Source organism: Scyliorhinus torazame, chromosome 13 (genome assembly GCF_047496885.1).
Source record: "Scyliorhinus torazame isolate Kashiwa2021f chromosome 13, sScyTor2.1, whole genome shotgun sequence".
Classification (NCBI taxonomy): Eukaryota; Metazoa; Chordata; class Chondrichthyes; order Carcharhiniformes; family Scyliorhinidae; genus Scyliorhinus; species Scyliorhinus torazame.
In genome coordinates, this window is record NC_092719.1 from 2510505 (window position 1) to 2535196 (window position 24692).

The following is a 24692-nucleotide window of genomic DNA, read 5'->3' on the forward strand; positions in this document are numbered from 1 at the left end:
CGATGAAAAATGAACAATGCAGTAAACTGTTGGCCAGTGGTTCCACAAATGGGGAAGACTGTAATAACTGCTGAATAACCAGGGACAGAGCAATATGAGAAAGAAAACCTACACATTTCAAACCAATTTCACGGCAATTTTTCAAATATTCTACTTCTAAATGCAATATTACCTCAGATCGTATGAATGCAAAGTAACTGTTAAAATGGATAAAATTGGGGAAAAGTCAATGTGACATTCTCATGTAAAGGTAATTGCTTTTCAGAAATATTCACATTACTGCTAATTTCAATGTTCTGCTCCACTTGTCCTCCTAGTTTGTTGTCATTTAGATCGGCCTTCGCTGAAGGATCATTGCTCAGATTGATGTCGTGGTCATATTTTATCATGATGAGAATTTAATAGCATGGGATTCCCATGCTGTGAATTGCCTAATGATCGGATGGGGGCATCATTTATTTTTTGAAAACAAAGGAAAAGTTGCTATTGATTTTGAAACACATGATAAATTGAGATGGCTTTCGGGATTACAGTTTTGTTTCAGATGTCATTATAGAATACAAAATCATTATTAAGTGAAGGGAAGCTAGCCAATCAGGACACAGCAGTATTACTGCTTGTCTCACCATTCTTGAGTAGCTGGGTTTAATTAGTAGAAGAGGAGAAAGGAATAACCTTATTAATCATAAACAAGTCAACTTAACCTTGGTAGTGGAAAAAGTATTGGAACAAATTCAGAAACAATATGAATGGTCAGTTAGATGAGCATTCACTAATCAGGATGGTCAGCATGGATTTGGTCATATGACCAAATTGAGAGTGGTCCAGGCATTGGAAACACAGTTTGATGCACTGCTCAATGACAGCATGGTTCGTGGCATGGGCCTCACTATATCGGGTTTCTACCTTAATCTCCAGCCGGCGTCATCAGCCAGGACCCTTAACCCCCCCTAACAGCCAACCCATCATCCTAGGGTGGTCCTTCAACATGCCGGGGATCTCCTTGTGTTCCAGGTTGCAGTTGTCGTGCACGCTCCCTGGGGGGGTGCACACACGTGTATGATCCGGAGGTGGTGGTCACACACGAGTTGGACATTCAGGGTGTTGAACCCCTTTCTGTTAATGAAGGGAACTCTCTGATGCCCCAGTGTGCGTGTAGCGACATGCGTGCCATCTGTTGCCCCTTGGGCTTGGGACATCATCGCGATGGCAGAGAACCCTGAAGCCTGGGCATCTTGATTTTCACAGTAACTTCATTGCAGTGTTAATGTAACCTACTTGTGACAATAATAAAGATTATTATTCTTATGAGCCTGGACTAGCTCAAAGTTTATATCATCAGCTGCCCGGGCATACAGGGCATCCGTGACCTTAGGGATGTAGCTTGGAAAATGCCGCACAAGTCCCCGCTCGAGCCCTGGAATGAACCGGTTGCGTAAACGTTCAGGGCTGTGGTGATCTTCATGGTTAATGGGAGCGGGTGTCCTCCTCCTCCACGGGATGCCAAGTCCGCGAGGACGTGGCACAGGTGCCGCACCATCTGCTTGTTGAGACGGAGACTCCTGCGGCGCATACTATCCATCATCTCCTTGAATGACCAACGACTCCTGTACACCTAGGGCCATCACTGGTGTCCCCCTGTGTCCCTCCTCAGCCTGATGGGCGGTGGGGTGGCCCCCTGCACATGGGTGCCGCCTCCAGCCTGCGTCGACGCTGATGCCTTCTCCAGAATCTGTCTGCCTGGTCTGCCACCAGCACCGAGAGGGCAGCCACTGCGGGGTCGAAAACGCCATCATTTCGCTATCTATAAGGAATTGAAGAAGATAGACCGACAATCAATTAGGACTTCCATCCCGGTACCGCAAATCCCCCAGGCCCCTCCCACCCTTATGTGTCCCACCTACTCTCAGAGTGTCATCTACTGAGCCAGGTGTGCTGGAGAACCTCGCTCAGCACACTCACCCCCGGCCACAGCAGGACCCCCCAGACCCCAGATCCCTACCGGGAACATTTGGAAGAACGTACTCATATGCCCGTCCCTGACCTCCCACTGGGGATCCGGTTAGTTCCCAGGAGGACTGTTAGGTTGCACACACATCGCTAATGAGATGGTTTGGGCGGGATGCGGATCGTGCCACCTGGAATGGGCAGGTTAGATAGTGAATCGATTCGTGCCCTATTTTGGCATCTCCCACTATTTAAAGGGCGTGGCCAAATCCACACCAGGCACACGCATGGTTAAATTGTTCCCACTTCATTATTTTTTGGGGGCCTTGGGGTGTTTCTCCCTGGTCGAGCCCACGCTTAGAAATGTGTTTGTCAATGGTGAGCTGAACTCACCGGCGAGACCGTCTGTGCAGATATCAGGCCGTCATTTTGAAAGGATGTTACAAGAAAATGAGTTGTAGGGCGGCACGTTGGCACAGTGGTTAGCACTGCTCAACAAAGAGATAGTTCAGAACCCGTGCCACGTCCTCACGGACATGGCACCCCGTGGAGGAGGAGGACACCCACTCCCAGTGGCAGTGAAGGTCACCGCAACCCTCAATGTCTATGCAACCGGTTCATTCCAGGTCTTGAATGGGGATTTGTGCGGCATTTCCCAAGATATTGCTCACACGTGCATCTGCGAGGTCACCCTTCAAATTCCCTAACCCGCCCTCCTCCCCCCAAATCCACTTCCTGACACCTTGCACCCTCCCCATATCCGGTCTTCAAGCTTGGTCCTCAGAACCTCCGGCAACCCCAGTATTACGATACAAGACCCCCTGGGGCGGGAGGGTTACGGTAACGGGCTCTATTTTTCTATTTTAAAATGGTGTCCCCAATCTCTCGCTACATTGAGGAGTTTCGGCGAGCGGAGTTCCGGCGAGCGGAGTTCCGGCGACCGGAGTTGCTCAGTGCAAAGAACGGGGCTAAGTGCAGCCTCGGCTATGCGTTCCCTGCTGAGGTCCCCTATCCATCCCGAGGGGGGGGGGGGGGGTTGCTAATTAGCGGGGCTGTGAGCTCCGAGCGCAGAGAAACACGTGCTGAACACACACCCTGTGGGACTTTGTTCCCATTGATTAAATCATAGAATCATAGGATGTATAGTGCAGAAGGAGGCCATTCGGCCCATCGAGTCGGCACCGGAAAGAGCACCCTACTTAAGCCCACGCCTCCACCCTATCCCCGTAACCCCACCTAACCTTTTTGGACACTAAGGGCAATTTATCATGGCCAATCCACCTAACCTGTACATCTTTGGACTGTGGGAGGAAACCGGAGCACCCGGGGGAGAACGTGCAGACTCCACACAGACAGCAACCCATGCCGGGAATCGAACTTGGGACCCTAGAGCTATGAAGCAACAATGCTAACCACTGTGCTACCGTGCTGCCCACAAATCTCACCCATGCCCCTGGGTTTCTGAGTCTGGACTCCTGCACCAACTCAGATACAATTTCAACTCTTCAGTCTGACCAACTCTTCAGTCTGACCAAACAAAATACCACTGCCCCAAAGTGTTCCCTTTGTGCCACCTAACCCCGCATCACGGGTCACAATAATCCACTCAGTTTTCACTCTGCAGAGCTCTCCCGAGCTCTCACTACTTGCCGACTGCCAATTGAATCATTTTTACTACTTGTCGCCTCTTTTTTTGCTCCTTTCCCCAATGTTTCCTCCCAGCAGCTCCTTCCCCAGTTCCCTCTCACACTCTTGGACCCTACCCCGTCCCCTTCCCCTGCATTTTCTCTCTGAATTCTCTTTGCTTCCCTGGGACTTCTCCCTATCCCCACTTCCTGTTTCTCAGTGTTATTCCGTTCCACTCCTGGCTCCTATGACTGACTGTTGGTTTTGCTTTTCTCCCTCACAGCCTCACTGGGCACGTGTTCCCGGCCTGAGGATCTCATGAGACTGAACGGCACACGCAACACCTGCTCCCAATCTGCGCTGGGAGAAAACACCCAGGGCACGTCAGGACTTGTAGATCTCAAACTCTGTTTGGAGTTCTTGACAAGTGTGATTAATATTCTATTAACAATTTGTGAAATAAGTAGTCATTAACATCTTGTTCTTCCTCCGTCTTGTTCTTCGTCCATGTAACTGAATTACAGATGCGAATGTACCACAATTTCTCATTACTGGCCGTTAACAAGGGTTTGGTCATCCTTGGAGAGTTTGTTTTTCTCTTATTTTCCCTTTCACTAATTTGATTAAATATTTTTACATGAAAACAGGATTTAGAGCAGCAGTACATGAATCTTTATTTACACACGTTTCTTTTTTCATCCCAAAAATGGGCAGCACAGTAGCACAGCGTTTAGCACTGTGGCCTCACAGCACCAGGGTCCCAGGTTCAATTCCCCGCTGGGTCACTGTCTGTGTGGAGTCTGCACGTTCTCCCCGTGTCTGTGTGGGTTTCCTCCGGGTGCTCTGGTTTCCTCCCACAGTCCAAAGATGTGCAGGTTGGGTGGATTGGCCGTGATAAATTGCCCTTAGTGTCCAAAAGGTAAGGAGGGGTTATTGGGTTACGGGGATAGGATGGAAGGGAGGGCTTAAGTGGGTCGGGGCAGACTCGATGGGCAGAATGGCCTCCTTCTGCACTGTATATTCTATGTTCTATGTTCAAATTCGCACACCCAGGAAAGTATACCTTGTCAAGTGTTAAAGAACACTTAAAGTGCTGAGAATTCTTTTAAGGAAACTGTTTTCATGAAATGCAACATCAAAAAAAAATCTAAAAGGGAGCTTTTTTAAATAACAAGATGTCTACTTTATTAAAATACCAAAATATACATTTAACATTCCAATCCCTGTTATATGAATACAATGACGTCATATTTAACATCTTTACATGAAAGGAAAATAATTCATATTCTTTAAAGAATATTTCTCTCAAAATTGAAACATTGCACCGATATTTTTCTCATTCCTCTTATTTTTTCCAGTTTTCCTCTTTTAATGGTCACCGATCACCATTCATCTGGATGAACCTTCATGGCCATTTCTAATATAAAGGGATTTCCAAAGGACAGTGGTCACCACAGGAATATTCACTTGTAATACAGATGTTACCAAGTAGCTCCTGTCACTTTCTCAGGCACTTGACTCAATGGCATGAGACATTTGATCTGTCAGCCTCGCGCGCCTGACCCGGAACACAGCCGGTGAATCTCTTGAGGGGATCTCACGAGATGTCACAATCTTGATCCCGCCCACAAGGGGCGAGACCCAGATTTGCATATTCAACTGAGTAGTTAGCCTCGCCTGAATATGTCCACACCGGATCTACCCAGTGCCCGGGATCGAATCCCCTTGCCTCAGAGACACTGCTCAGGTGACACTGGCAGGCTGGTATCTTACCTGTGATGGGGAGGGGGCCCAGGTGTCACCCGCCCTTATGAGATGGGCTTGAGGACCCCCTAATTGGTAGGTTGGGGGTCGCGTGGGGAGGTCAAAAGATCAGAGTGCCATTTTTAAATGACACCTCGATCTCTTCCTGCACTGGCGAGCTGAATCTTGTGGTGCAGCCAATGAAGGTAAGTGTAGCTTTGGTGGGGCCTTCTTCACGAAGGCCTAAATAAAAAGAACAGGGCACCGTTAAATAGTGGGGTCATTCTCGATGCTGCAAGTGCCGGAAACACCCGCTAAACACGTTCAACGCGAGACTGTTTTTTTCCTGTTAAATGGCGGACCTTCACTCTTTTGTCAACTTGCATTTCCTCCTTTCCATTCAATCTTGACAATGTTAACTGTACATTTGTCTTAGTTAAGAATATTGGGCAATTTTTAATGTTTTATACGAGAGATACGGTCTCCCTTAAAAACTTAGATTGTGCATTGTTGTTTAATGTGTGAAAAATAGAATTAAACCACAACATTTCAAACTCGGAAGAATATTTGAGCGTTATAGACAAATTCCAGGTTAATGAGTAATGCAAATCTGAACCTCATTCTGCATCTCTCCGAGGGTGTCTCCTTGACTGGACTGAAGCAAGCTGGAAGGTGTCCTTCCCTGCCGCACAGATACCTCGGGAGCCGGAATTCTCCAGCCGTTCCCTGGCGGCGTTTTTTTTCTCTCCTACCAGCAGCGCATCCCGGCCCACGGGTTTCCCAGCGGCGTGGAGTGGTTTCAATGGGAATTCTCATTGGCAGTGTTGGAAGCAGAGAAAATGGCCGCCAGTGAGCGTCGCGCTGGTGAAAAACCCACGGCTGGGAGGCTGGAGAATCCTGCCCAATGTCTCTCTGGGCTCCATTCAACAGGCTGGTCAAAAATTGATAACATTCAGACAATTCAGGGAGTCAGGATTCAGTGGGTTTCCTCAGGGTGCTCCGGTTTCCTCTGATACTCACAAATGCAACCAATAGACTAGCAAGAGAATTCCTTTTAAGATCCCCAGCCTGAATTAAGGACTAGCCTAATATCAAGAAACAGCCTCTAAATCCCATTACTCTGAAAGTGGCTTTACAACAAAACCTTAACCCATAACAATAAAAACGTCTGTAAGAAGTTTCAACTAAGTTAACACAAAGCAAGTATAAACCAAAGATTAAGTAAAGGAATATAATTATTTTTTACAGCAACATATGTTCCAAAATTCTTTCACTTGAGGTTCAACAATATATGAATCAGATACTAAATTATTCTCTGACATTAGGTGCAACAAGATTTTTTTTGTATAAAATGTACTTTAAACAAATTTGCTAAGCCCATTATATTCTCTAGCATTAGAAATTGGTAGAAAAGCAGAACAGAATAGAAAATAAAATAAAGGTAATAAGATGACAAAGAATGATTGGGAATTAGATTTAGTCTATTGGTAACTTATAAGCTTAACTTTTTGCAATTGATCTATTTACTTGGGTTTTTCTCATTTGGTCACCTGACCTTGCCCAAGAGGGAGGTTCAGAATTTTCCAAACCCTCTCTGTAACTATTGTGGGGTGGAGAAAGGGGGGTAGAGGGTGCATGTGTGGGGGTAGAGGGTGCATGTGTAGGGGGGTGGGAGTGGAGGGTGTGTGTGGGGGAGGGAGGGTGGGTGTGAGGGGTGTGTGGGAGTGAAGGAGGGAGTGGAGGGTGTGTGTGTGGAGTGGAGAGTGTGTGTGGGGAGGGAGGATGGGTGTGTGTGGGGGAGTGGAGTGAAGGGTGTGTGTGGGGGAGGGAGGGTGTGTGTGAGGGGTGTGTGGGAGTGAAGGAGGGAGTGGAGGGTGCATGTGTGGGGGGGGAGAGTGGAGGGTGTGTGTGGGGAGGTAGGAGAGAGGGGAAAAGCCATGGGATGGATCGGAGGGGAAGAGGTGTTCATTCTTTCCTCTACACTTCCCTCCAACCCTTCCTTAATGAACTCTCGCTATCTACCCATCAATCCTGCATGTTGACCTGATGGTGACAATTCACCATGTGCTTAATGACACGTCTGCAAGCTGTTACTGCATGGCTCCGTTTTAAGGTGTGACTTCACTGAACTCCCCCCTCGCCTCCCATTTCTTATTTTGTTTCAGTCCTCAACAGGAATAAATTATGAAGCAAAGGCATAGTTCTTGCTAGCTAATATAACGGAAACTCCATCAAATTTTGTCCATGTTAAAAAACAGTAATTGTTCCATGCGACATTGAGAAAATGGTGTCTCCAAAAAGGTGTCCCACTTCTTTCCCTCGTTACGTTTTACATCAATTTTCATGCATAAACACAATTTATGATTTACAGCGATAAAAATACGATTGGGGCGTTCCATTACATAGTATTGAAGCTGATAAAAGGGTCTAATTAGTTCAACAATAGCTGTATTTTCCACATTCTGGGAGCAGGTTTCTGTCAAGTCTATGCAGTAGGTCAAGGGTGGCAGGAAATGGAAAGATTCTTCAAGTTTGTGGCAAAAATCCATCTCAATATTTTAGTCTCACTGAAGACACCCTAAAAGTTACAGCCATTTATAAATGTGGGGTATAAAACATCAATGTGTCAGAGCAGAGGGATGGTGATGAATGAACAAACTCTCACTGCTTCATTTTCTTCACAAAGCGAGAGATTTTTTGTGAAGAGTTTAATATTGATGGGACGAGTTAAAGCGAGGTAGGAGGATGTTTGTGTGGAGCATAAACAACAGAATATTGGGGCAAATGGGTTGTTTCTGTGCTGTAAGTACTTTGTGATGTTGTATTAAAGAAGATTGACGTTGCAGACCCAGGAGGTCCCTGTCTTGGTTTTGATGTTGTTAAGTTCATCACATGGAAATGCAAGTCCTTTTTTATTGTGAGCATCTTGTTCGTCTTCAGAACAGTAGTAACGTAGCTTTTGTCAACTCCTTAGGATTTAAAGCCACAGGATTCAGGTTTCCTTCCAAACTATTAGACTATGCGTGGTGTCTGCGATTTCGATTCTTCTTCATCTCCTGCACGTGCTTCCACTTGCCAGCTCCTCGGTTCCTCTGCCGCCGTTTCTCCCGATACCACAGCTGCTCACAGTAGTCATCCACTGTGAAACTGGCACTGCTCAACAGCTGCACATAATCCTTGTATCTCAGCCGAGACTCGGAGGTAAAATCCCTGGTCTTCCCTTCCTCATCCTCCACTTTCTGTGCATTCTCCATCTGCTCATTCTCTATCACCTTCAAATTTAATTTCATGATTGTGTGCGTAAAGGTTTGCTCCTGAGCTTTGCAGTAGTAGAGACCTGTGTCTTTTCTTTGCACACTACGAATCAGAAGGCCATATTCTGTTTTGATGATCCTTTCGTCAGTTTTTATCTAGGAGGTAAAAATTAAATAGGATATAAATGATACAATCATCGAATCGCAAAGTACTGTCAGAGGCCAAAGGCCCATTCTGTCTGTGCTGGCTATATAGCTTATACATTGATAAAACAGTCTAAAAACCAACGTTCAATATTTAAACATTTAAATAAATATTTCCTCAGAGGTATTTAGACAAACAATACAAAGAAAAACTTTCACCGTTCGTTTGGAAAAGATTAATCAGCTGTGGTTTATTAAAGATGTTCATGACAAAATATAATGATCATAAACAAGATCAACCTGACAGGAAACAAGTCTAATCTCCCAGTCAGGGGTGGGTGGGGTCGAATTTCTGTGGCATTTTCCTGATCACTATGGGCGGGATTCTCCAACCCCCCCCCGCCAGGTCGGAGAATCGCCAGGGCTCAGCGTGAATCCCGCCCCCGCCGTCCTCCAGATTCTCCGGCCCCCCAAAAATCGGCCCGGCGTGAGTCGCGCCGCCCGCCTCGGAGAATGGCGGGGTCTGGCACGACTCAATGGGCCCCGGGGCCACCCGAATTCTCCAGCCCACGATGGGGCGAAGTCCCGCCCGTCTTTTGCCAGATGCTCTGGCGTAAATTGGAGTAGGTCCTTACCGGTAGGACCTGGCGGCGTGGGCGGCCTTCGAGGTTCTGGGGGGGAGGGGGTGGTGCGGGAGGATCTGGCCCCGGGAGGTGCCCCCACGGTGGCCTGGCCCGCGATCGGGGCCCACCGATTCGCGGGTGGGCCTGTGCCGTGGGGGCACTCTATTCTTCCGCACTGGAGGCTGTCGCGGTCCGCCATTCCCGGTGTGGAAACAAAGCCCTCTGCGCATGTGCGGGGATGATGCCAGCAAATGCTGGCGCTCCCGCGCATGCGGCAACTCGCACCCGCCGGCGGAGGCCCTACGGCGCCGGTTGGCGTGGCACCAAGCCCCTCTCCCGCCAGCCGGCGTGGTGCAAATCACTCCGTGGTGGTCTTAACCCCTGATGGTACAGAGGATTCCACACATTTGGGGCGGCCCGACGCTGGTGTGGTTCACGCCACTCCGTCCCGCCGGAGTTGCCCGCCCCGCCGATTGCGGAAGAATCCCGCGCTATACCTCTGACAAAAGATTAGCAGAAACACCAACCAAAACATGTAGGGGGCGATTCTCCGAGGTGTGGAGAATCGGCGCCATTTGCGCCGGCGCGTTTGATGTGCGCCGGCCGCGAGCCGCTGGAACGCCGATTCTCAGGCCCAGATAGGCCGAGCGGCTGCGCGGATACAACAGAGTCCCGCCGGCGGCATTCACCCCTGGTCGCTGCCGGCGGGAACTCTGCAGGAACTCTCGGGGGGCGGCCCGTGGGGGAGGGAGGGGTTGGGGCGGGGGGTAGGGGGGCTCCCTCACCGGCAGGGGGGGGCCTTCGATGGTGTCTGGCCCGCGATCGGGGCCCACCGATCGGCGGGCCGGCCTCTCCCCCCACGGGCCTACTTCCTGGCGCGGCCGGCCCCTGAACACCGACCCCATGTTGGGTCGGGGCCGGCGTGCGTAAGAAGTTTCCCGCGCATGCGCAGAATGGCGCGGCCCAACTGTGCATGCGCGGTTTGGCATGGCGCTCATTAGGCGCCGCATACGGAGGCTGGAGCGGCGTGAACTGCTCCAGTGCAGTGCTGGCCCCCTGTGTGGGCCAGAATAGGTCGTGCCCGGGCACTGTTGCGCCATCGTGAAACGCAACCGCGTTCACGACGGCGCGAACACTTGGCCAACGTATCGGAGAATCGCCCCCATGGGGTGGGATTCTCCGCCCCGCTACGCCACATTTCTGCCCCAACTGGCCGGCGGGATTCTCCGTTACGTCGGCCGGTCAATGGGGTTTCCCGTTGTGGGGTAGCCCCGCGCCGTCGGGAAACTCCCGGGCGCCGGTATAACGGAGACGCCCGCCGGCGGAACTCTCTCCACCAGAGTCACAACAGGAGAATGGGAGAACCGCGGCGGAAACTGCAAGCAGACATTGTTGAGAGCGCGGTGACTTTTCTCGCTCCATCCTGGGATTATGGTGTATCTCAGTGGTTGAAGTAACAACATTTTCAACATATTAAAAAGTCCAAGCTTCATAAGAAACAGAAAACAGATGTTGTAAACCCATCAACACTCATCTCCCAATCAGGCAGCCGTGACTTTAAGCCCCAGCTTTGGGAATCACCTCATTCTTTAGTTGCAACACTTTAAAGCAGCTAGATCTTGAATAGTTTCGAATGCAATCATCGAGGTGGCAACAAATTATAAAATAGCTCTGATGGCAATCAGGAGAAAATTGTTGATGAATTGAAACGATGATGGAAGTTGGGAGGGGAAATGTGGCAACAGCATCAGATTTTCAGACTCATAAATATTCAGTGCAAGTGCACTGGGGAGAGATTGAAACCCACTGAAAGTGGAGGAAGCTTATAACTTAAATTATAGAAACATACAGTGCAGCAAGAAGCCATTCGGCCCATCGAGTCTGCACCGACCCACTTAGCCCTCACTTCCACCCTACCCCGTAACCCAATAATCCCTCCTACCCTTTTTGGACACTAAGGGCAATTTAGCATGGCCAATCCACCTAACCTGCACATCTTTGGACTGTGGGAGGAAACCGGAGCACCCGGAGGAAACCCACGCACACACGGGGAGAAGGTGCAGACTCCGCACAGACAGTGACCCAGCGGGGAATCGGACCTGGGATAATGACAAAACGAGAGTGAGGCCCCAGCCAGCATTAGGCAACGTGCCCAGAAAATGCAGGAAAAGGGAACAATAACTCTGCAACTCCCAATTGCCCAAATCCCAAATGCCCAACTTCCAATTTCCAACTACGGAACTCCCAATTCTCAACTGCCGAACTTCCATTGTGAAAGGGCTACATGAAAACGGGATACCGACATCGAGGGTTTACCAGCATGAGATTTTTAATTCATGACGACAGGATTTGAGCTCTCACTAAAATGTAGGATTTTGATTTAACAGAATAGAGCAACTTTCCCGGAAGGATTCACATCCAACTGCAGAGACTTGGGCACATAATCTAGACTGATATTCCCAATACTGAGGAAGTACCACACTGCCGGACAGTCAGTACTGATGGAGAATCAGTAGAGGAGGCGTCACACTGTCAGAGGGTCTGTAAAGATCATGTTAAATCACGCGAGGCGTGGTGTGCTGGTTAGATCCCCGGAGCAGGGTCTACGCGGTACGCTGTTGTTTGGGCACAACATGGCCAGTAGATCGCGCCCACTAACTCCGACTCTCTAAATCACATGATCTCATACGAAATCCACAAAATTACTTCAATAATCAGCACAATCTGTTTAGTTTATTCAACTGGCATTTAATCCGATTTACCCCAAACGTGAAAACCTCAATTTACACGTTCTGTCTTATTATTGTGTGCACCACCAGTGTATATAACATTACACAAAATATCAAAGTTGTTCTTGTTATAAGATTTAATTTAGATCCTAATTTCATCTCATCATTCTACATTGTCAGGAGGCAGCACGGTAGCATTGTGGATAGCACAATTGCTTCACAGCTCCAGCGTCCCAGGTTCGATTCTGGCTTGGGTCACTGTCTGTGCGGAGTCTGCACATCCTCCCCGTGTGTGCGTGGGTTTCCTCCGGGTGCTCCGGTTTCCTCCCACAGTCCAAAGATGTGCAGTTTAGGTGGATTGGCTATGATAAATTGCCCTTAGTGTCCAAAAGTGCCCTTAATGTTGGGTGGGGTTACGGGGTTATGGGGATAGGGTGGAGGCGTTGACCTTGGGTAGGGTGCTCTTTCCAAGAGCCAGTGCAGACTCGATGGGCCGAATGGCCTCCTTCTGCACTGCAAATTCTATGAAATTCTATGAAATTATCCACTTGATTAATTAAAAACTTAGATTTAATTCAAAAGTCAATTTCCCATTCATTTTTCCCAGCTATAAAATTAAGAATATTGGAATAATTACATACTTGGGATTAAATATATTTAAAAGGAACTAAAGAACATAAATCACATTCTTAAAATAAATCGGTGACAAGTTACCTTTGTGCATTTGACAGAGCTCCACATTCTGAACCCATTGGTTCAATTTAATTAGATATCTTTGTATTGAGTTTTTATAATGTTGGTAAATGGGTTTTGCACTCTCGGCTCTTAGGCAGAAGGTTATGTGTACACGTCACATTCCAGGACTTGAGCACAAAAATCAAGGTTGGTGCTCCAGTACAGCTCCGAGGGAGGTGCTAAACATGAGACATTAAGCCAAGGTTCTGTCTGCTCTCTCAGGTGGGTGTAAAGGATCCCATGGCATTATTTCAAAGCCAGAGGCATTCGCCCCGATGTTCTGGTACATGTTTTTCCCTCAATCAGCAACACAAAGAAACAGATTTTTGTGTGACGCTTCTTCATGTAGCATAAGCTGCTTCCTTGATGTGCACTCTGACAAAGGAAGGTTCAGCCTTGGAGGTAGGTTTAACACATTTATTGAACAGTTAACAATTCTCCTACTTGAGTTCGACTCTCCTGCTAATCTTACTATAGTAACTCATTCTAACTAACCAGTCTGCTCTAATCCATGCGGTGGGTGTGATGCTTCCTGATCTGCCCCTGTCTCTGAGTGTCGCCTGTGGAAAGAGAAAGAGCATGTGTGCCTTGTCCTTTTATATGGAGAGCATGTGTGCCCTGTCCTTTTATATGGGTAGCCCCCTTGTGGTAATGTCACCTCTGGGTGTGTCTTTACTGCCCATTGGTCGTGTCCTACCTTACTGACCTATTGTATGAATGTCTGTGTGTCATGATGTCTCTGGTGCTCTCTCTAGTGTTTACTCAGTCCTAGTGTATCTACATTAACCCCTTGTGTATTTACAGTGATGCATATCACCACACAGATGACAGTATCTGGTCTTTGTCATGTTGTTGTTTATGGGAGCTTGCTGTGTAGAAATTGGCTTCAACATTTCTCACATGCCGTAACTATTTAATTGGCTGCAAAGTACATTAGGACATCCTGAAGTTGTGCGGAGCAAGTTTTTCATTTGTTCGCAATTGTCACAGTATTAAAGCACCGAATTTATGTCAGCCAGGGTAACTGCGCAATTGGAGCAGTGCTCTCGATGTGAAATGATAATGATCCTGCTCTGATGGAGTCTCAGTCATGGCTTTTACCCTTGTTGCTGCTGCTCAGGGGCATCGACACAGCTGCAGAGCGTGGGCCAGCAAGATGCTGCGATCATTGGCCAGACTAAACTGGCTTTCCGAGCTGTGGGAGATGGGGAGGATAGAGAGCACCAATGCTGATTAACGGGAGAGAAAGAGAGACTCTGTGAATGGGGGAGAGAGAGGTGGGATCACTGAATATTTTTCAAACAATTAGCATTCAATAAAACCATCAAGTTTAATTAGCTCGGCAAGAAAGGAGGGAAAATCTTTGGAATTTCTGCCCGAATCTTTAAAACTCTCCTGTGTCCGACATTCAGAATAAACCTGTATTTGATTAATTTAGAGCGAGTACAAGTAATCGCAATGAATAAAATACAGATGTATCCAAGAACCTCCAGATCTCTCATTCACATGAGAAGGCTGACATGCAAAATAATTAGTAACTTTCTCTTTCTGAGACTGAAGCTGGCCACTGGGAACAGTAACTAAGGGTCAAGAACGGAGGCTCTCAAACCACATGATAACACACTGAATTTGTACAGGGTGAAAGATACACAGTGATGGCACTAGGTTAGGTCACTGCCTAATGCCCATTTCCAATGCTCTGTTTGGAGAGTTCCTTCATTACAAATTAATCATCATGTCAATTCCCCCTTTCCATGGCTAAAGTGATTCAGCTGTCTGGTGAACACAGTCACATCAAAGCATACTTCACTCACACAATCAGCATGTGAAGGACTTAATGGACAGAACATTTAACAGAAGCTGACAGTGTGGGATCCATTTATATAAACACTTTCGGGCTTGGCTCAAAGTGGCAATGTCTAAAACAGTGAGTGCAGTATACTTTGTAAATTCCACTTTGGTCACCTTTAGAACAGTGTTTATCACTTAAAGTGCTCAAATTAGAGGTAATTAGCCAAGAGGTCAAAGCATATGAAGCAGTGTCGGATACAGACATACAGCAGTATAATGTGGCCCGAATCCCCTGGCTCCCCATTGCTGGATTTGGGGGTACCCTGAAGATGGGCTGGGAATCCCTCTCAGAAGGTCTCAGGTAACGGCTAACCCAGCAATTGTCCAGCAGCGCTAACTTCCCCTCGACAATTGTGCTGAGCTGGGAACTATTTAAATCACTCACACCAGATGGTTCTGGCAGTTTTACACCCATAGTTACTCGAAAAGAGTTTGTAGAAATAAAAGCAATTCTAACCTCAGAGGAACAATTTTAAATTCCCACAATGAGACCTGCACAGGAGACCCTCCCCCAACAACTGACCCCCAGAGGACGCCCCACATCCCCCCAACAAACCACACACTCCCAACAGTTTTCCCGACCTCCACGACCTGAACCCCCTCCCTCCGACCAAACCAGGCTGACCACTCCCCAACACAAACGACCCCCTGCGACCCGACACCACCCCTTGATTCCAACCTGAGTCCTATCGCCCCCCCCAATGTCCACATACCCAACTCCAGCAATTGGATACCCCACCCACCCCAATGTCTGGATACCACATCCGAATGTCCGGATATCCCAACACAATACCCGGATAGCACACCCCAATGTGTCTCACCCAGTCTGTGTCTCACCCAGTCTGTGCCTCACCCAGTCTGAGAATCACCCAGTCTGTGTCTCACCCGGTCTGTGCCTCACCCGGTCTGTGTCTCACCCGGTCTGAGTCTCACCCGGTCTGAGTCTCACCCGGTCTGCGTCTCACCCAGTCTGCACCTCACCCAGTCTGCGTCTCACCCAGTCTGTGTCTCACCCAGTCTGTGTCTCACCCAGTCTGAGTCTCACCCAGTCTGAGAATCACCCAGTCTGTGTCTCACCCAGTCTGTGTCTCACCCAGTCTGCGTCTCACCCAGTCTGAGAATCACCCGGTCTGTGTCTCACCCAGTCTGAGAATCACCCAGTCTGTGTCTCACCCAGTCTGAGAATCACCCAGTCTGTGTCTCACCCAGTCTGCGTCTCACCCAGTCTGTGTCTCACCCAGTCTGAGAATCACCCAGTCTGCATCTCACCCAGTCTGCGTCTCACCCAGTCTGAGTCTCACCCAGTCTGCGTCTCACCCAGTCTGAGAATCACCCAGTCTGTGTCTCACCCAGTCTGTGTCTCACCCAGTCTGAGTCTCACCCAGTCTGTGTCTCACCCAGTCTGAGTCTCACCCGGTCTGTGTCTCACCCGGTCTGTGCCTCACCCAGTCTGAGTCTCACCCAGTCTCTGTCTCACCCAGTCTGAGAATCACCCAGTCTGTGTCTCACCCAGTCTGTGTCTCACCCGGTCTGAGAATCACCCAGTCTGAGAATCACCCAGTCTGTGTCTCACCCAGTCTCTGTCTCACCCAGTCTGTGTCTCACCCAGTCTGTGTCTCACCCAGTCTGTGTCTCACCCAGTCTGTGTCTCACCCAGTCTGTGTCTCACCCAGTCTGTGTCTCACCCAGTCTCTGTCTCACCCAGTCTCTGTCTCACCCAGTCTGTGTCTCACCCAGTCTGTGCCTCACCCAGTCTCTGTCTCACCCAGTCTGTGTCTCACCCGGTCTGTGCCTCACCCAGTCTGTGTCTCACCCAGTCTGTGTCTCACCCAGTCTGTGTCTCACCCAGTCTGTGCCTCACCCAGTCTGTGTCTCACCCGGTCTGTGCCTCACCCAGTCTGTGTCTCACCCAGTCTGTGTCTCACCCAGTCTGTGCCTCACCCAGTCTGTGTCTCACCCAGTCTGAGAATCACCCAGTCTGAGAATCACCCAGTCTGAGTCTCACCCAGTCTGTGTCTCACCCAGTCTGTGTCTCACCCAGTCTGTGTCTCACCCAGTCTGTGTCTCACCCAGTCTGTGTCTCACCCAGTCTGTGTCTCACCCGGTCTGAGTCTCACCCAGTCTGTGTCTCACCCAGTCTGAATCTCACCCAGTCTGTGTCTCACCCAGTCTGTGTCTCACCCAGTCTGTGTCTCACCCAGTCTGTGTCTCACCCAGTCTGTGTCTCACCCGGTCTGAGTCTCACCCAGTCTGTGTCTCACCCAGTCTGAGAATCACCCAGTCTGTGTCTCACCCAGTCTGTGTCTCACCCAGTCTGTGTCTCACCCGGTCTGAGTCTCACCCAGTCTGTGTCTCACCCAGTCTGAATCTCACCCAGTCTGTGTCTCACCCGGTCTGTGTCTCACCCGGTCTGTGTCTCACCCAGTCTGAGAATCACCCAGTCTGAGAATCACCCGGTCTGTGTCTCACCCAGTCTGTGTCTCACCCAGTCTGTGTCTCACCCAGTCTGTGTCTCACCCAGTCTGAGAATCACCCAGTCTCTGTCTCACCCGGTCTGAGTCTCACCCAGTCTGTGTCTCACCCAGTCTGAATCTCACCCAGTCTGTGTCTCACCCGGTCTGAGTCTCACCCAGTCTGTGTCTCACCCAGTCTGAATCTCACCCAGTCTGTGTCTCACCCGGTCTGTGTCTCACCCAGTCTGAGTCTCACCCAGTCTGTGTCTCACCCAGTCTGAATCTCACCCAGTCTGTGTCTCACCCGGTCTGTGTCTCACCCGGTCTGTGTCTCACCCAGTCTGAGAATCACCCAGTCTGAGAATCACCCAGTCTGTGTCTCACCCAGTCTGTGTCTCACCCAGTCTGTGTCTCACCCGGTCTGAGTCTCACCCAGTCTGTGTCTCACCCGGTCTGTGTCTCACCCAGTCTGAGAATCACCCAGTCTGTGTCTCACCCAGTCTGTGTCTCACCCAGTCTGAGTCTCACCCAGTCTGAGTCTCACCCAGTCTGAATCTCACCCAGTCTGTGTCTCACCCGGTCTGTGTCTCACCCAGTCTGTGTCTCACCCAGTCTGTGTCTCACCCAGTCTGAGTCTCACCCAGTCTGTGTCTCACCCAGTCTGAATCTCACCCAGTCTGTGTCTCACCCGGTCTGTGTCTCACCCAGTCTGAGTCTCACCCAGTCTGTGTCTCACCCAGTCTGAATCTCACCCAGTCTGTGTCTCACCCGGTCTGTGTCTCACCCGGTCTGTGTCTCACCCAGTCTGTGTCTCACCCAGTCTGAGTCTCACCCAGTCTGTGTCTCACCCAGTCTGTGTCTCACCCGGTCTGTGTCTCACCCGGTCTGTGTCTCACCCAGTCTGTGTCTCACCCAGTCTGAGTCTCACCCAGTCTGTGTCTCACCCAGTCTGAATCTCACCCAGTCTGTGTCTCACCCAGTCTGTGTCTCACCCAGTCTGTGTCTCACCCAGTCTGTGTCTCACCCAGTCTGAGTCTCACCCAGTCTGTGTCTCACCCAGTCTGAGAATCACCCAGTCTGAGAATCACCCGGTCTGTGTCTCACCCAGTCTGTGTCTCACCCAGTCTGTGTCTCACCCGGTCTGAGTCTCACCCAGTCTGTGTCTCACCCAGTCTGAATCTCACCCAGTCTGTGTCTCACCCGGTCTGTGTCTCACCCAGTCTGTGTCTCACCCAGTCTGTGTCTCACCCAGTCTGAGTCTCACCCAGTCTGTGTCTCACCCAGTCTGAATCTCACCCAGTCTGTGTCTCACCCGGTCTGTGTCTCACCCGGTCTGTGTCTCACCCAGTCTGTGTCTCACCCAGTCTGTGTCTCACCCAGTCTGTGTCTCACCCGGTCTGAGTCTCACCCAGTCTGAGAATCACCCAGTCTGTGTCTCACCCAGTCTGTGTCTCACCCAGTCTGTGTCTCACCCGGTCTGTGTCTCACCCAGTCTGAGAATCACCCAGTCTGTGTCTCACCCAGTCTGTGTCTCACCCAGTCTGAGTCTCACCCAGTCTGTGTCTCACCCAGTCTGTGTCTCACCCAGTCTGTGTCTCACCCAGTCTGTGTCTCACCCAGTCTGTGTCTCACCCGGTCTGAGTCTCACCCAGTCTGTGTCTCACCCAGTCTGTGTCTCACCCAGTCTGTGTCTCACCCAGTCTGTGTCTCACCCGGTCTGTGTCTCACCCAGTCTGAGAATCACCCAGTCTGAGAATCACCCAGTCTGTGCCTCACCCAGTCTGTGTCTCACCCAGTCTGTGTCTCACCCAGTCTGTGTCTCACCCAGTCTGTGTCTCACCCAGTCTGTGTCTCACCCAGTCTGAGAATCACCCAGTCTGTGTCTCACCCAGTCTGTGTCTCACCCAGTCTGTGTCTCACCCAGTCTGAGAATCACCCAGTCTGAGACTCACCCAGTCTGTGTCTCACCCAGTCTGAGACTCACCCAGTCTGTGTCTCACCCGGTCTGAGAATCACCCAGTCTGTGTCTCACCCAGTCTGTGTCTCACCCGGTCTGTGTCTCACCCAGTCTGAGTCTCACCCAGTCTGTGTCTCACCCAGTCTGTGTCTCACCCAGTCTGAGAATCACCCAGTCTGTGTCTCACCCAGTCTCTGTCTCACCCAGTCTCTGTCTCACCCAGTCTGTGTCTCACCCGGTCTGTGCCTCACCCAGTCTGTGTCTCACCCAGTCTGTGTCTCACCCAGTCTGTGTCTCACCCAGTCTGTGTCTCACCCAGTCTCTGTCTCACCCAGTCTGTGTCTCACCCGGTCTGTGCCTCACCCAGTCTGTGTCTCACCCAGTCTGTGTCTCACCCGGTCTGTGCCTCACCCAGTCTGTGTCTCACCCAGTCTGTGTCTCACCCAGTCTGAGAATCACCCAGTCTGTGTCTCACCCAGTCTGTGTCTCACCCAGTCTGTGTCTCACCCAGTCTGTGTCTCACCCGGTCTGAGAATCACCCAGTCTGTGTCTCACCCAGTCTGAGAATCACCCAGTCTGTGTCTCACCCAGTCTGTGTCTCACCCAGTCTGTGTCTCACCCAGTCTGTGTCTCACCCAGTCTGAGAATCACCCAGTCTGTGTCTCACCCAGTCTGAGTCTCACCCAGTCTGTGTCTCACCCGGTCTGTGTCTCACCCAGTCTGTGTCTCACCCAGTCTGTGTCTCACCCAGTCTGAGTCTCACCCAGTCTGAGAATCACCCAGTCTGTGTCTCACCCAGTCTGTGTCTCACCCAGTCTCTGTCTCACCCAGTCTCTGTCTCACCCAGTCTGTGTCTCACCCAGTCTGAGTCTCACCCAGTCTGAGAATCACCCAGTCTGTGTCTCACCCAGTCTGTGTCTCACCCAGTCTCTGTCTCACCCAGTCTCTGTCTCACCCAGTCTGTGTCTCACCCAGTCTGAGTCTCACCCGGTCTGTGTCTCACCCAGTCTGAGTCTCACCCAGTCTGAGAATCACCCAGTCTGTGTCTCACCCAGTCTGTGTCTCACCCAGTCTGTGTCTCACCCAGTCTGAGAATCACCCAGTCTGTGTCTCACCCAGTCTGTGTCTCACCCAGTCTGCGTCTCACCCAGTCTCTGTCTCACCCAGTCTCTGTCTCACCCAGTCTGTGTCTCACCCAATCTGAGAATCACCCAGTCTGAGTCTCACCCAGTCTCTGTCTCACCCAGTCTGTGTCTCACCCAGTCTGTGTCTCACCCAGTCTGAGTCTCACCCAGTCTCTGTCTCACCCAGTCTGTGTCTCACCCAATCTGAGAATCACCCAGTCTGAGTCTCACCCAGTCTCTGTCTCACCCAGTCTGTGTCTCACCCAGTCTGTGTCTCACCCAGTCTGAGAATCACCCAGTCTCTGTCTCACCCAGTCTGAGTCTCACCCAGTCTGAGAATCACCCAGTCTCTGTCTCACCCAGTCTGTGTCTCACCCAATCTGAGAATCACCCAGTCTGAGTCTCACCCAGTCTCTGTCTCACCCAGTCTGTGTCTCACCCAGTCTGTGTCTCACCCAGTCTGAGAATCACCCAGTCTGTGTCTCACCCAGTCTGTGTCTCACCCAGTCTGCGTCTCACCCGGTCTGAGTCTCACCCGGTCTGAGAATCACCCAGTCTGTGTCTCACCCAGTCTGTGTCTCACCCGGTCTGAGTCTCACCCGGTCTGAGAATCACCCAGTCTGTGTCTCACCCAGTCTGTGTCTCACCCAGTCTGAGAATCACCCAGTCTGAGAATCACCCAGTCTGTGTCTCACCCGGTCTGTGTCTCACCCAGTCTGAGTCTCACCCAGTCTGTGTCTCACCCAGTCTGAGTCTCACCCAGTCTGTGTCTCACCCAGTCTGAGTCTCACCCAGTCTCTGTCTCACCCAGTCTGTGTCTCACCCAGTCTGAGTCTCACCCAGTCTCTGTCTCACCCGGTCTGAGTCTCACCCAGTCTGTGTCTCACCCAGTCTGTGTCTCACCCAGTCTGTGTCTCACCCAGTCTGTGTCTCACCCGGTCTGTGTCTCACCCAGTCTGTGTCTCACCCGGTCTGTGTCTCACCCAGTCTGAGTCTCACCCAGTCTGTGTCTCACCCAGTCTGAGTCTCACCCAGTCTCTGTCTCACCCAGTCTGTGTCTCACCCAGTCTGAGTCTCACCCAGTCTCTGTCTCACCCGGTCTGAGTCTCACCCAGTCTGTGTCTCACCCAGTCTGTGTCTCACCCAGTCTGAGAATCACCCAGTCTGAGAATCACCCAGTCTGAGAATCACCCAGTCTGTGTCTCACCCAGTCTGTGTCTCACCCGGTCTGTGTCTCACCCAGTCTGAGTCTCACCCGGTCTGTGTCTCACCCAGTCTGCGTCTCACCCAGTCTGAGAATCACCCAGTCTGAGAATCACCCAGTCTGAGCATCACCCAGTCTGCGTCTCACCCAGTCTGTGTCTCACCCAGTCTGTGTCTCACCCAGTCTGTGTCTCACCCAGTCTGTGTCTCACCCAGTCTGCGTCTCACCCAGTCTGTGTCTCACCCAGTCTGTGTCTCACCCAGTCTGTGTCTCACCCAGTCTGTGTCTCACCCAGTCTGTGTCTCACCCAGTCTGTGTCTCACCCAGTCTGTGTCTCACCCAGTCTGTGTCTCACCCAGTCTGTGTCTCACCCAGTCTGTGTCTCACCCAGTCTGTGTCTCACCCAGTCTGTGTCTCACCCAGTCTGTGTCTCACCCAGTCTGAGTCTCACCCAGTCTGTGTCTCACCCAGTCTGAGTCTCACCCAGTCTGTGTCTCACCCAGTCTGTGTCTCACCCAGTCTGTGTCTCACCCAGTCTGAGTCTCACCCAGTCTGTGTCTCACCCAGTCTGAGTCTCACCCAGTCTGAGAATCACCCAGTCTGCGTCTCACCCAGTCTGAGTCTCACCCAGTCTGAGAATCACCCAGTCTGCGTCTCACCCAGTCTGTGTCTCACCCAGTCTGAGTCTCACCCGGTCTGTGTCTCACCCAGTCTGCGTCTCACCCAGTCTGAGAATCACCCAGTCTGAGAATCACCCAGTCTGAGCATCACCCAGTCTGCGTCTCACCCAGTCTGAGTCTCACCCAGTCTGTGTCTCACCCAGTCTGTGTCTCACCCAGTCTGTGTCTCACCCAGTCTGCGTCTCACCCAGTCTGAGAATCACCCAGTCTGCGTCTCACCCAGTCTGAGTCTCACCCAGTCTGTGTCTCACCCAGTCTGTGTCTCACCCGGTCTGTGTCTCACCCAGTCTGAGTCTCACCCGGTCTGTGTCTCACCCAGTCTGTGTCTCACCCAGTCTGTGTCTCACCCGGTCTGAGAATCACCCAGTCTGAGTCTCACCCAGTCTGCGTCTCACCCAGTCTGTGTCTCACCCAGTCTGTGTCTCACCCAGTCTGTGTCTCACCCAGTCTGTGTCTCACCCAGTCTGTGTCTCACCCAGTCTGTGTCTCACCCAGTCTGTGTCTCACCCAGTCTGTGTCTCACCCAGTCTGTGTCTCACCCAGTCTGTGTCTCACCCAGTCTGTGTCTCACCCAGTCTGTGTCTCACCCAGTCTGAGTCTCACCCAGTCTGTGTCTCACCCAGTCTGAGTCTCACCCAGTCTGTGTCTCACCCAGTCTGTGTCTCACCCAGTCTGAGTCTCACCCAGTCTGTGTCTCACCCAGTCTGCGTCTCACCCAGTCTGCGTCTCACCCAGTCTGAGAATCACCCAGTCTGAGAATCACCCAGTCTGAGCATCACCCAGTCTGCGTCTCACCCAGTCTGAGTCTCACTCAGTCTGTGTCTCACCCAGTCTGTGTCTCACCCAGTCTGTGTCTCACCCAGTCTGAGAATCACCCAGTCTGAGAATCACCCAGTCTGAGAATCACCCAGTCTGAGACTCACCCGGTCTGTGTCTCACCCAGTCTGTGTCTCACCCGGTCTGTGTCTCACCCAGTCTCTGTCTCACCCAGTCTGTTTCCCTCCCAGTCTGCATCTCACCCAGTCTGTGTCTCACCCAGTCTGAGTCTCACCCAGTCTGTGTCTCACCCAGTCTCTGTCTCACCCAGTCTGTGTCTCACCCAGTCTGTGTCTCACCCGGTCTGTGTCTCACCCAGTCTCTGTCTCACCCAGTCTGTGTCTCACCCAGTCTGAGAATCACCCAGTCTGTGTCTCACCCGGTCTGTGTCTCACCCAGTCTGTGTCTCACCCGGTCTGTGTCTCACCCAGTCTGTGTCTCACCCAGTCTGAGAATCACCCAGTCTGTGTCTCACCCAGTCTGTGTCTCACCCAGTCTGAGAATCACCCAGTCTCTGTCTCACCCAGTCTGTGTCTCACCCAGTCTGAGACTCACCCAGTCTGAGAATCCCCCAGTCTGTGTCTCACCCAGTCTGTGTCTCACCCAGTCTGTGTCTCACCCGGTCTGTGTCTCACCCAGTCTGTGTCTCACCCGGTCTGTGTCTCACCCAGTCTGTGTCTCACCCGGTCTGTGTCTCACCCAGTCTGTGTCTCACCCAGTCTGTGTCTCACTCAGTCTGTGTCTCACTCAGTCTGTGTCTCACCCAGTCTGTGTCTCACCCAGTCTGTGTCTCACCCAGTCTGTGTCTCACCCAGTCTGTGTCTCACCCAGTCTGAGAATCACCCGGTCTGAGAATCACCCAGTCTGTGTCTCACCCAGTCTGAGAATCACCCAGTCTGAGACTCACCCAGTCTGTGTCTCACCCAGTCTGTGTCTCACCCAGTCTGAGTCTCACCCAGTCTGAGACTCACCCAGTCTGTGTCTCACCCAGTCTGAGTCTCACCCAGTCTGTGTCTCACCCAGTCTGAGTCTCACCCAGTCTGAGAATCACTCAGTCTGAGAATCACCCGGTCTGTGTCTCACCCAGTCTGTGTCTCACCCAGTCTGTGTCTCACCCAGTCTGTGTCTCACCCAGTCTGTGTCTCACCCAGTCTTAGAATCACCCAGTCTGTGTCTCACCCAGTCTGAGTCTCACCCAGTCTGAGTCTCACCCGGTCTGTGTCTCACCCAGTCTGTGTCTCACCCAGTCTGTGTCTCACCCAGTCTGAGAATCACCCAGTCTGTGTCTCACCCAGTCTGTGTCTCACCCAGTCTGTGTCTCACCCAGTCTGAGAATCACCCAGTCTCTGTCTCACCCAGTCTGTGTCTCACCCAGTCTGAGAATCACCCAGTCTCTGTCTCACCCAGTCTGTGTCTCACCCAGTCTGTGTCTCACCCAGTCTGAGAATCACCCAGTCTGAGAATCACCCAGTCTGAGACTCACCCGGTCTGTGTCTTACCCGGTCTACGTCTTACCCGGTCTACGTCTCACCCAGTCTACGTCTCACCCGGTCTACGTCTCACCCGGTCTGCGTCTCACCCAGTCTGCGTCTCACCCGGTCTGCGTCTCACCCAGTCTGCATCTCACCCGGTCTGCGTCTCACCCGGTCTGCGTCTCACCCAGTCTGCGTCTCACCCAGTCTGCGTCTCACCCAGTCTGTGTCTCACCCAGTCTGTGCCTCACCCAGTCTGTGCCTCACCCAGTCTGTGTCTCACCCAGTCTGAGACTCACCCAGTCTGAGACTCACCCGGTCTGCGTCTCACCCG

General features: G+C 51.2%; 1 protein-coding gene across 3 annotated transcripts in view; it reads right to left on the reverse strand.

Annotated features, from left to right (window-relative positions):
• Positions 1-4732: 4732 nt before the first annotated feature.
• The window catches only part of LOC140387805 (semaphorin-3D-like), a 482389-nt gene continuing 462429 nt past the window's right edge, over positions 4733-24692 (reverse strand). For all 3 annotated transcript variants that reach the window (XM_072470941.1, XM_072470940.1, XM_072470942.1), the window contains one exon: positions 4733-8726. In XM_072470941.1, the coding sequence (XP_072327042.1) occupies positions 8334-8726 (393 nt within the window). In that variant the 3' untranslated portion in view covers positions 4733-8333. The remainder of the gene's footprint in view (positions 8727-24692) is intronic.